Source organism: Propithecus coquereli, unplaced genomic scaffold (assembly GCF_000956105.1).
Source record: "Propithecus coquereli isolate 6110/MARCELLA unplaced genomic scaffold, Pcoq_1.0 Scaffold117, whole genome shotgun sequence".
NCBI lineage: Eukaryota > Metazoa > Chordata > Mammalia > Primates > Indriidae > Propithecus > Propithecus coquereli.
Window position 1 is genome coordinate 1168068 of NW_012135747.1, and position 12702 is coordinate 1180769.

Genomic DNA, 12702 nt, shown 5'->3' on the forward strand with positions numbered 1-12702 from the left:
ATCCTTCCGTGGTTTGGGATTACCACTAATTCTGTCGCTGACTAATTACTACAGTGGAAGCAGTGATTAAAATTTCAAAAAGGGAACAGCACCATGGATTTACTATTAAGGAGACCCAAATTCTGACTACTCCGGGGGAGCTCCTGGGTCTTGGATAATAAAGGAGTCCAGAGTCGGGGGGGATGTAATTAAGGAACCACCTCGTGTCACAAAGCGGCAGGGATTGGACTCGGGGGCAGCTATCCAAGTCCTTGGCATCAACAACCATGTCTGTGTGGAGTGGAGCACATGAACTGAGCCCACCCATAAATATTAGGAGCAGCCATAGGGAGAGGGGCCTATAGCACGTGTTATGGGTTGCACTGTGTCCCCTAAAAAGATACATTGAAGTCCTAACCCCTGGTACCTGCAAATGTGACCTTTTTTGGAAATAGGGTCTTTGCAGATGTCATCAGGTTAAGAGGAGGTCATCGGTGTGAGCCCTAATCCAACATGAGGGCTTATCCTTAGAGGAGAACTCCATGTGAAGATAGACACACAGGGAGAAGGCCAGGTGACGACAGAGGCAGAGACTGGAATGACGCAGCTGCGGGCCAAGGGACGCCAAGGATTGTCAGGCACCTCCAGAAGCTGGAAGGGGCAAGGAAGGATTCTACCAATGGTCTCAGAGGGAGCATGGCCCTGGTGACACCTTGGTTTTGGACTTCTAGCTTCCAAAACACATTTCTGTTATTTAAAGCCAGCCAGTTTGTGGCATTTTGCTACAGCAGCCCTAGGAGATTAACACAGGGTAGAAGGCAGGGAGGGAGCCTGAGTGCAGGCAGACAGACCCAGGGAGGGCCCTCGTGGTGCAGGGCTTTGGTCTCTCCTCCTCCTCCTCCTCCCCTTCCTCCTCCTTCTTCTGTTCTCAACACTAGTCTAGCTCTGGAGAGGCCCGAAACACTTGGCGCTATCAGCACTGGAGAAGAGAGAGGCTCAAAGGAGACATGGGGCCCAGGCTACTGGTGCCAATTCCACAAACTCCACGACAGTGTTTCCCAACATGGGCATACTGCCACATATGTCACCACATCTAAGACACCACTGAGGCCAGGCACAGTGGCTCACTCCTACGACCCCAGCTCTCTGGGAGGCCCAGGCAAGAGGATTGCTTGAGGCCTGGAGTTGGAGACCAGCCTGGGCAAGAGTGAAAGACCTCATCTTTACTAAAAATAGAAAAAATTAGCTGGGTGTGGTGGCACACACCTGTAGTCCCAGCTACTCGGGGGAGGCTGAGGCAGGAGGATCCCTTGAGCCTAGGAGTTGGAGGTTGCAGTGAGCTATGATGATGCCGCCACTGCACGATAGCCTGGGCAATGGAGCGAGACCTTGTCTCAAACAAACAAACAAACAAAAACCCACCACTGACTGGGAGACACATCATTATTTTATGTAACACTAAGAAAGAAAAAACATTGCCAATAATAATTTTAAGATGGGATTACTGTCCAATACCTCACTGACTTCAGAGATGCTCAAATAAAAAAAGAATGAGTGTCTCAAAATCGATGAAATACTGGGACAGATGTTGAGGAAAAAGATCAAACAGGTTTGGGGAAAGGCAGTTAAGCCAAGTTAAACAGCTTTCTTTCCTGCAGGACTGCTCAGGGCCTTTAGTGTGTTGGTGTCTGTTATGAATCTATAGGAGGCGGCTGGAAAATATATATGAGTTCTGGGCTTTGTTTTGAGGAATAGCTAATGCAGCAAATGGCTAGATTACTATTGTACTTGGATCACACTTTGAGACCCTCAATCCTGAAAATGATTTGTGCAAAAAGTGAGGGAGAGCGCCCCCTGCTGACACAGGGCCCTGGGACGCAGACACTGAGCTGGCTTGAAGCAAGGTTCAGGAGGAAAGGAAGCGGCTCCTCCTCCCTCCTTTATGTCTACCCTGAGCCAGTCACACAGGGTCAGGTGCCTGGAGGATCAGCTATTGTTCTGAGCTCTCCCAAGCAAAGTCAAAGGTGCTCTCCTGGGGGCGGCCCACACCCACCCTCCTCCCCTTCCTCTTCTCTCAGCTGGGAGCAGGCAGCCATGCCTCTGCTACAGAACTCTGCTAAACCTGGAGAGGCTCCAGGGCTCCTGGATGTGGGTGACATTGACATCCAGGGCTGGGAAAAAGCGGGAGTGAACTATAAAGGTCTCTCCCAGCCAGAGACACAAGAGCACAGCCAGGGCACACCACGGTCCAGTCACTCTGATGGCCAGAATCTATCTCTTCAGTAGTTCTTAAAAAGCTAAACTGTCTGCAGTCCCAGCTGCTTCGGAGGCTGAGGCAGGATTGCTTGAGCCCGGGAGTTCAAAGCTACAGTGCGCTATGATGACATCTGTGAACAGCCACAGCACTCCAGCCTGGGCAACACAGTGAGACCCCATTACTTAAAAAAAAAAAAAAAAGCTAAATTGGTAGTAACCAACACCTGAAAGAAAACAAAAGGCAGGAGGTGGAGCTATTCCTCAAAACAAAGCCCAGAACTCATATACATTTTCCAGCCTCTCTTATAGATTCATAACAGACACCAACACACTAAAGGCCCGAGCAGTCCTGCAGGAAAGAAAGCTGTTTAACTTGGCTTAACTGCCTTTCCCCAATAGCCAAAGAAACATGGGAGATATAAATGCCAATGTGTGTGCATGAAGTAAACCCCACCCTTGGCCACAGAGTAAACAGTACATGCCCTTCATCGTTGCTGGAATCTCATTCAGCACTTCTGAGGCCAGCAGCTTCCTGCTGAAGCCCATCTGCTCCCACAAGCCGTGCACTTGCCCAATTTCAAGAACGTCAGCTGTAACAGCCGCAGTTTTCCTGGCACCCATTTTACAGGCTGCACACAAGATGCCCCCAAACACCACTTTAAACAAGAGCCTGCAGAGCAGGGCAGAAACAGCAGGAGCGTGCGAGGCCACACTCACGGGGCGTGTACACACAACCCTAAGAGAAACATGGCTTCCTCATCATCTCCCTCAGGCAGCAGGTAAGCCCCACCCTACAGCACAGACCTCGGCTCACAGGGGGATTCGGGGGAGTGTGGCAAGCTGGGGTGGGCACAGCGCCCACCTCTGCAAACTAGTAACTGCAGGTCGGCCCAGCAGAGGGGCTTCCACTGAGCAGTCCAGGCTGCACCTTCCAGCCTCCACTCTGCCAAGTGCGGGGGCTGATGCCACTCCTCTGAGGATGGGGTACGGACAATCCTCGGGGAGTCCCCCAACTCCCCACCACGGGACATGAGCCACAGAGTTGCAGAGCGAGAGGATAATTTTGTGTTTTCAGTTCTACCTCCTCTACTTCTCTGCTTTGGAAGCTACCTTGATTCAGCATCTAGGAAATTTGTTCAAATAGGGACTGGAATCTCCCCTCTGAGTCTGAGACCCACCTGGCCAGTAGGATTGCCACTTATCTGGGGTAGTGAAGGGAGAAGGCCTTGGTGCCCTGATGGAGAGATTCCTCTAAAACGAACCCTTCATTTGTTCTGGACACGTAAAAGCAACCCACACAGCATGTGCAAGACCTATAAACACTATACTTTCTAAAGCATCACAAGCCCGTCGGGTTTGAGAGCAGGTTGGCCCTGCCCAACCATGGCATCCGCATCCACAGTGCCTGGCACATGGTAGATGCTTAGTAGAAATATGTTGGATGGATGGATGGGAGAACAAATGAATGGAATGGTGAATGAATGAATGGAGTAAGTGAATGAATGAACACATGAATGTCAGAAGGATGATTTCACAGAACATTCAGGCCTCACAGCTCAATCTCTAGAAGAGAGACTCACCAGAACCATCGGGAATGGACCTTACAAATGTTGGCAACATCTTGACTATGGCTGTTGGATTAAAATCCCGGGAGAGGCCATTCTTCATCTCCTGCTTGAAGCGAGTCATGATGTCCTTCAGGGTTTCATCAGAGAGCCGCATGGCATAGAGATACTTGTCAATCTGCGGGAGGGATAAGAAGGAAGGAGGGTGAGGCTGAGGCCAAGGAAGGTCACATCAGCTTAAGTCTGGCTGGGGGAGGGGGCAGGGCAGGGTGAGGCACCGCCTGCCCGAGACAACGAGCTCCCTCCCACAGGCAGGGAACACCGTGCTGGCACATCGCAGTGGAAGGTCATTCAACTGCCTTGGACCATGTGACCCAGAGCAGGCTTGCAATGCTCTGAGCCCTAGCTCCTCGCCTGTAAAAAGAGCCAGACATCTCCAAGGTCTTTTCTGACCCTTGAATATTAATGGAAGCTGCTCTTCGATCCCCAAGCACGTAGTGGAGGCAAGCTTCCCCAGTATCATAGGAACACTCAGCCTCCTTCCCTCTGTGAGAGGTGGCTGGCTCATCCCCACTTGGATGGCAATGCCACTGAGACTAAGAATTCCAGCCCCAAGGCTTAACAGCTGTGTGCAATTTCAGTTTCCTCAACTGAAAAACTAAGATGGTAACTAGGACCTAACTTATAGGACACTGTAAGATCAGATGAGATAGAGAAGCACTTAGAACACAGTAAGTGCTCAATAAACACCTGCTATTATTGTTAACATGAGACAGAGCTGCTGGGAGGTTTCCTTAGACTTGACTTCTAGGAAGGTAGAAATGGTGGCCCAAGGACTAGAGCCCTTCCCAGAACATGGGGCAGCAGGTCCAGAGCAAAGAGACCCTAACCCCAGTCTCAGAATGTCTTGAGACGGCCCTTGGGATCCCCGTGCCCATGTGCCCACACTCCCAATAAGACCACTCCCACCCTCCACCAGGACTGATCCAACCTGCTCCTCTTCCTGGGTTCCCCACTCTCCTCAAGCTGCCCGGGCTCCCTTTTGTCACTGGCTGCCACTGGTTGTTCTTCCTTCATTGTATCTTCCTATTTATTCTCTCAGAAAGTATTTACTGAGCACCTACTCTGTGCCAGGCATGGGGCCAAGACACCTGTCCTCAGGGTGCTGTCCTTGTGGAGTCACCGCTTTCTGCCGCTCCTCAGTTAAGGAAGCCCTGGTAACCACGTGCCTGGATGACCGATGACTCGTCCACTGTTACAGTTGTCCATCTCCACTCTCTCTCCCTTCCAACCCGTCTTCTACACCACTGCCACATTAGCCTGCTAAAGCACAAGCCTAAGCAGTGCACTCCCCTGCTCAACGCCTGGCAATGCCTCCCGTCGCCGCTGAGGCAGCTGCCCCCTGCAGGTGTGGCTCCACGCTCTCTGAAACTCCGGCCACACCACCTCCACCACTCCTGGTAGGTGCCCTGGGCTTTCGTGCCTCTGCTAACACCTCTACCTGAAATGCCCTTCCTTTTCTTCCCAGCTATCCAAACCTCACCTAACCGCCCAGGTTCGGATCAACCGTCACTTCCTCCTAATGATGTTCCAGTCCCTCGGGCTAGATATAACCCCCTCCCTCAGCACTGACCCGCTGGCATGGTCTGGCCTGGATCCCAGCTTTCTGTGCTTGTCACCTCGACCTCCCCAGTGCCCTGCATGGAGCCTTGCACACAGAAGGCTCCCGGCGGATCGAGAGACAGATTTATGACCCGACAAGGCTGAAAAGATCTGTACACTGATTTGCTTCTGAGAATGGCATCTCGTGCCCACGTTTCAAGGTGGCTGGAAACGTCCTGACTCAAGGACACAGCGTCCTCAGACCTAGGTCATTTCCGCAAATTTTGGTCCTGGGCAGCCTTCTCGCTCTGGTCCCCGTGCCTCGTGCTCCCTCCAGGCCCTGCCTGTCTCCTGCCTCATAGACAATCACACAGGCTAAACCACGCAGGGCCTGAAAGCCACGTGAACAAATTTAGACTAGATCCCAAAGCACGGGAGAGCCTTGGGACAGCTTCAGTGGGAAGACAATGATGGTGACATCTGTGTTTCTGAAAGACCAAGCTGTCTGCCGGGTGGAGAGTGGGGAAGCAGGCATGAGACCGCGCAGCACTGGCCACGTGGCTTCTCCAGCATCCTCACGCGAGCTACATAGTGATCACCGGTTTATTGACACGTCCATCTCCGACACTGTGTGAGTTGCCCAGGGAAAGGAGACGTGTTAAATAGGTCTTTGGAACTCACCCTGTTGCCTTGCACAAAAGAAGAATTCAAATAATCCTGGGTGCTGGAATACTTCATATTGCGGTTCACGGTATATCAAGTGCTTTCACGTCCAGCATGTCATCTAACTTTCGAAACTGTCAGGGAGATGTTCTTAATTCCCATTCTACAGATGCAGACACTGAGGCTGATTAGTGCAAAGCCCACAGCCAGGGGAGTGAGGTCTAAGGCAAGTCTAAGGCTCCTCCGTACATCATCTGCACCCCTTAGGGAAGGCTGGTCCCCCTACTCCGCAGAGGGCAGACCCAAGCAGAGCTGTTAAGGTTTTCCAGCTAGACAGGGAGAAGCTTCTAGAAAAGGAGGGCTCTGCATAGCTCCACAGCCCTCCTGCCTCCTAACTTGAGGTGCAGCTCTGATCTGAGAACCCTAACACTTTAGGACAGCCGAGCCAAACCCAAATAGAGCCTAGAAGCTCAAATGGAAAAGTAGGTTGGGGACACAGAAGACAGCCAGACCCCCAAGCTGCTATGGAGGGGGCGCTTTCCTTCTTTTGTTCAGTTCATGAGTCATCATGGGGACAACCCCTCTGGGAAGAGACACGGACACTGGGGCCAAAAGCGGAGTACAAATACAGCACAGCTGGAACCAAAACTGAGGCCTCCTGGACCTGTGTGAGTGAGGACGAGCGAAGGAAAGCCCCTTCTCTCCCCTGCGCCTCAGTAGGTCAGGAGGGACCGTCGACCCAGCACGGATCCTGGGCCCGGGGCTGGACTGGCCAGGGGAGAAGTCACCTCCCTATACCCACCACACTGCCCAGCCAGGGTGGCACCTGGGGCAGGACTCAGCAGATGCACACCCTAAGGATTGCGGAGACATGGGAGAAAAGCACATGTCAAGAGACACCTGTAGAAAATTTCCAGGGACCCAGAGCACCCAGCACCTCACTGAGCTCCTTCAGACCAGTCCTGCCTGGTACCAGCTGGGCCGCCCCATCTACCAGGAAAGAAAGGCTGAGAATGGGTGGTGGGAGGTAGAGGGAGGGAGGGAGGAAGGGCATCAGGGAAGTCGCTCCTGCCCATTTGCTCCAGATCTCTGCAAGACACCCGGTAAGAAAGGCCAACTCTTGGTCTTCGGGAGTTTGTGGCCCTTTCAACTTTTCTGTGTCTGTCCTCCTCTCCAGAGCATCTCCAGGTCTGTTCCTGCCCCTCTTCCCCTCCCTCCCTCTCTACACACACACACACACACACACACACACACACACACACTCACATTTCCTCAATCTTCTTCCCTTCCCTTAGGATGCTGCCTCCAAACCACTGCTGCTTTATTGCTCTGACCAAACGTTGGTCCCAAAGAATCCCTTCCCCAGCCTACATTTTGATGATGGGGAAGGCACAGCACAGCTTTTCTTCTACTGCAAGCCTCGGCCTTTGGAACGTCTGTTAGGAGACGGAGGCCCGGAGGAGCCACAATAGGAACCGCCAGGCCCTCAAGAGTGTGGGACTCAAGTCAGGCTGGGAGGGAACTGGGGAGGGACCAGAGCCCAGACACCAGGACACGTGACACCACAGCCAAGCTGGGTCCTGCAGACTCTTGCCTGAGACTGAGGAGGAAGCCCACCCAGCCTCCAGGACCTCTGTCCATCACTGCTGGAAGGGAAAAGCCCCTCCCACAGGGGTGGAAACCAGGTTGGCTGCACAGGGCAGGAGCTCTTGCCCAAAACACTATCCAAATACTCGTCCTTGACTGTCCTTCTAGTGGACCAACACGGCCATGATGCCCTCAGCAGCTCCCAAAGCTGGACCCCAGCGGAGGCAGGAGGATGTCATCAGCCGAGAGAACACAGCCTCGCCAAGGACCCCTGGCCCAGAGCCCTCCAGCTGAGGAAGGAACCCAGTGGCCTGGCACTGGGCTAAACTCACAAACCTTTCCATGCCTGACCCCCAGCCCCACCCCCAGCTCCAAACAGAACACACACAAAAAGCAAATTCAAGACTGGACATGCCCAAGTGAGCAGGCCAATCGTGGCAGGAGGCGCCAGTAACCACCGGTAACCAATCCAGGCACTTTCACCCCAGGTGGAAGGGGACACAGCCATGGAAAATTTCATTCCTTCTCCCGTCCACTCTCCCGTGAGGATCAAGACGCAGGCAGGGCAACAGGTGTGACTGAAGTTGATGATACAGGCCTTTAAAACGAACTTTCCAAGTGAGACACTTTTCACTCGCAAAGGAAATGGGAGTTAAGAAGGATGTTAGCTGAAGGGCAGGGCAGAGATTTCAACATCAGATTCACTTCCCTTTCCTAAGGGGACTGACCCGAGAATAGGTCCTGCGTGCTTATTAATATTATTAATAACAGCTCACATTTGCAGAAGGCTTTGCTGTTCACACACAGGACCCTCACATACATTATCCCATTTGAACTTTGCAGATGAAATGAGCTTGAGGATGCCAGGCGCCAGGCATGAAGCAGGTGCTTTAATGTGAGTTCCCTTTCTCCTGTGGCTACACCCCGGTGAAGCAGGCAGGAAAGACATCATTATCTCCATTTTCTAGGGGAGGAAACTGAGACTCATGACTCATGCAAGGTCCTGTGGTTTACTAAGTGGCAGCTGGGTCTAGATTCTAGTCTTATACCCCCTCATTTGGGGATTCTCTGTAAGCATTTCCACTCTTTCTCACAGGGTGGGAAGAGCATGGGGCTGTAGACAAAGAGAGTGGGGTTCAAATCCCATTTATTAGCTGTGTGACTTTCAACAAGTCACTTAACTAACCTCTCTGAGTCTTGTTTTCCTCACTTTTAAGATGGGGATAATAACATGTCCACCTCAGAGGACTCTGGGGAGGGTCTTTTTTTTTTTTAAACAGAGTCTCACTCTGTTGCCTGGGCTAGAGTGCAGTGGCATCAGCCTAGCTCACAGCAACTTCAAACTCCTGGGCTCAGGCGATCCTCCTGCCTCAGCCTCCTGAGCAGCTGGGACTACAGGCATGCGCCACCATGCCCAGCTAATTTTTTTTTATATATATATTTTCAGGTGTCCAGCCAATTTGTTTCGGTTTTTTTAGTAGAGATGGGGTCTCGCTCTTGCTCAGGCTGGTCTCGAACTCCTGAGCTCAAACGATCCGCCCGTCTCGGCCTCCCAGAGTGGTAGGGTTACAGGGTGAGCCACCGCGCCCGGCCTCTGGGGAGGGTTTTGATAAAGTGCCAAAAACAAAGCAAGCATTCAGTATCATTTCCTTCCCTCCCATCCCTGCCTAAGTGACATAATCACGTGTACCCAACTCCTTTCACCTAAATACCTAAAAAATGCATCTACTGCAAATGTCATTGACCCATTTTGTAGAAGAGAAAAGTAAAGCTCGGTTGCAATATGCCTGAAAACATGGCAAATGGAAGATTCCAGCAAAATTCCTCTGAAACATTTGCACTGTTTTATTTTTTTAAAGTAACAGTAATATATAGTCATTGGAAAAAATATTCAAATATGACATAAATGCATAAAACTAAAAAATATGCATTCTGCCCCCAGTCTCCCCAAAGATATCCCTGCTTTATGTCCTAGGATTGTTTTCCTACCTAAACAAGCACTTGTACATGTAGAGATTGGGGTTTTTATTTTGTTTTACAAAAATGGAATTATATCACAAACGCTTTCTCCTTTGAAACCTTAACTCCACCTTCCTATTTCCTCTGGACACTGCCTCTAAGGCTGGAACTCACAGAGCCACACTTAAGATTTCCTCAGGAGCCTGCCCAGATCTAAGACAGGGCACAGCCAGGGCAATGCAGACACCTGCATTTGATTTCTGGCTTTGTCACCCCGTGGGCACCGGGGTCTTTCCGTCTGTCACGCGGGTGTATTCACATGACTTCGATCAATAAAGGCCTCTACTCTGCACGGCACTCTCGCCCACTGGTCCTTACGCATCCCTTCTGCAGAGGCAGAGCAGGTATCATCACTTCCAACACCCTGAGGAAAAATCAGAGGCCAGGGAGGTCCCTCCACTGACCAAGGTGATCCTCTGGTTGGCGAGATAACTGGGGTGGACCCCAAGCTCCCGATGCCTGGTCCCGTGCCCCTCCTCTCAGCCCAGAGGCAGCCCAGGACAGAGGCTTCTTGGAGAGGGACACGTGGGGGCACTCCAGGGCGCCAGGGCTCCTCTGCCTTGCAGAAAGCACGCCACGCCAGTGTGGCTTCCAGGAGGCCTCGCCCCCACTGCGAGCTGTCTGACCTGCTCCTTCCTCTTTCACACAGTCCTGGGAAGGAAGTTCACAGCCATAGCAAGCGGAAGGCCCTGGCCCAACCAGACGCGCCGCCGCGGTCTGTGCCAGCCCAGTGCCTCCCGACTCCTCTTCCTGCCTGTACGTGGCCCCTGCGGCTGCCCAGCCCCACCTCACTGCTGCAGGTGGCGGCCGGGGAAACCTAGTTTCTGTGCCACTCTGGGCAGCCAGCCCTTGGCACCCTTGAGCAGGGAGGAGCAGGTTGGCCGCAAGAGGAGACATCTTTGACCTGGTGGGGTCCCTACAGCAAACACCAACTCCCAGCACCCTCAGGCCACCCGGGGCCCTGACAGTGGCTCAACACCCCCAGAGGCCCTTCCTCACACGGCACCAGCCACTCCCTTCCTTGGCCAACGCACAGCCTCTCGGCCCCCTGCTCCTTCTTCCTCCCAAGGCCACCTCCCCACTCACCTTCTCCAGAGCACATGCCATGATCTGCCCCGCCCCACTCTGTCCACTCCTCTCCTCAGCATCCCCTCGGCCTCAGGTGTTCTCTACGTAGGAGTCAACTTGCACGGGGGACACGTCGTGGTGTTTGTTTTTCCCAGGTGCTGCAGGGACCTGCGCTCGGTCTGCACCAGCTAGATGGTGAGCGCCAGGGGTGCAGGGGCCATGCCTTCAGGGGCCTTTATGTGCCCCCAGTCCTCAGATGGTGCCACGCGGTGGCTCCTTGGCTGGGCTGGGTGGCTCCTCTGCTGGGCAGGAGGCCTCCGGTGACGCCTACCCTGGGGAGGTCTCAGATAAGGCCCGGAGACTCCTCTTCCCCAAACAGCCCAGCCCTTCTCCCCCAGCAGCGCCCTCTCACTCAGCCTCTTTCTGAGGTGCAGGGAGTTCCAGGCGTTGCTAACCTCCACCTTCCCCCGCCCAACCCCGCAACATCTCCACTGCATGGCTGAGGCCCAGAGGGACACAAGGGGCCCTAAAGACCATCAGGACTCTCACTCCCCTATTCGAGTTTCCCAGAGACTGCTGAATCACCCGCGTGGCACCAGAGGGAACGTGTCTGGAGCCAGTCCAGCGCGGAGCACCTCAGGAACAGCCTGTGTTGTGTGACAGCATCCCTCGGGCACTAAAACCCTCTCCCGGGCGCTTCCTTTCCCAGCCTGTTCTTCCAGGATCACATATCTCTTTCAGCGCTTTTCGACTGCTGGTTCTGTGTCAACGGGCACAGGCTAAGCGCCACAGACTGTTCATACAACCCTGTTTACTCACCACACATCAGGAGGAAAACAGGATCCCTGCTCTTGCTGAGGAACCTGAGGTTGTAGGAACAAGAATGTGGATGGGGCCCACGCCGGGCACTTCGAGCTGCCCTGATCCAAATCTGCACAATCTGTACGGTGGGCATGTTTGACCCCATCTGACACAGGAAGAACCTGGGACCGTGGAGTTAAGCAAAATGCCCTAAGCAGCCAGCAACCAGAGCAGCACTGGCTGTGACTCCAAACTCAGCACGCCCTCCAGTATTCTACAGGCTCCTCTTGCTGGGAGGACTGGCAAAGGGCTTTGAGGTCATGTCCAAGGTTCTCCTGGTCACCTTGGCACCCATGAACAGAAGCTTCCTGGCTGGGAAGAGTGACCAAGCCCTTGCCCAGGAAGAGAACAAAGCTGTCACACTGAACTAACTAAAAATAAAGGAGGTTCCTGGTCCCTCAAGGGAAACAGAGCAGCCCTGGAATGTGGCGGGACAGGAACAGCAGGCTTAATTCCAAGCTTCCTGACTGATGGCCTAGGAAGGGGCCAGCCTCCATTCCCCATGTCCCGGGCACTTCCCAAGGACAAGAGGGAGGACAGGATCTGAGTGCAGACAGGTTTACTTTCACTGTGAGACAACCAAACCCTAACGCTGTGGCTGCCAGATACTGCAGTGGTGGGAGTGGGCCAGGCTAGAAATTGAAAGACCTCGGTCTCGTCCAATGGCCCTGCCTCCCTGGGACCTTGAGCAAATCATTTCCACCCCTGTGTTTTCATCAGCAAAACAGCAACAATGAACACTGCCCTCTCACTCTCATATAGGGCAGACACAGAAGCTCCATGGCACCCTGGATTCCTCAGAACACGGGCATTTCAGAAACCCGTGGTGGCATTTTCATCTGTCCATTTGGCCAGGGAACGTGGACATGCAGCTGACCCATGAGCTCTCATGCACAATTTGAGGCAAAAGCAGAACGGTACCCACGCTCCCTGCCCAGGACCAGAGATCTGGTTGTCTGCCTGCCCTCCGCTATCCAGGAAGCTGCCATCCCCCACCTGGCTACTCAAGGTTCCTACAGGTGTGTTCTGGGTGACTAACAATGATAATACCTGGCATTTGTTCAGTTCTGGACACTTCCCAAGTGTCCACTCTCTAAAGTGA

The 12702-nt window shown here is 53.1% G+C and overlaps 1 protein-coding gene across 1 annotated transcript in view; it reads right to left on the reverse strand.

Annotated features, from left to right (window-relative positions):
* Positions 1-12702, reverse strand: part of HK1 (hexokinase 1) — a 72144-nt gene that overhangs the window by 49182 nt on the left and 10260 nt on the right. The window contains exon 2 of the mRNA XM_012658457.1: positions 3816-3978. Coding sequence (XP_012513911.1) covers positions 3816-3978 — 163 coding nt within the window. The remainder of the gene's footprint in view (positions 1-3815; positions 3979-12702) is intronic.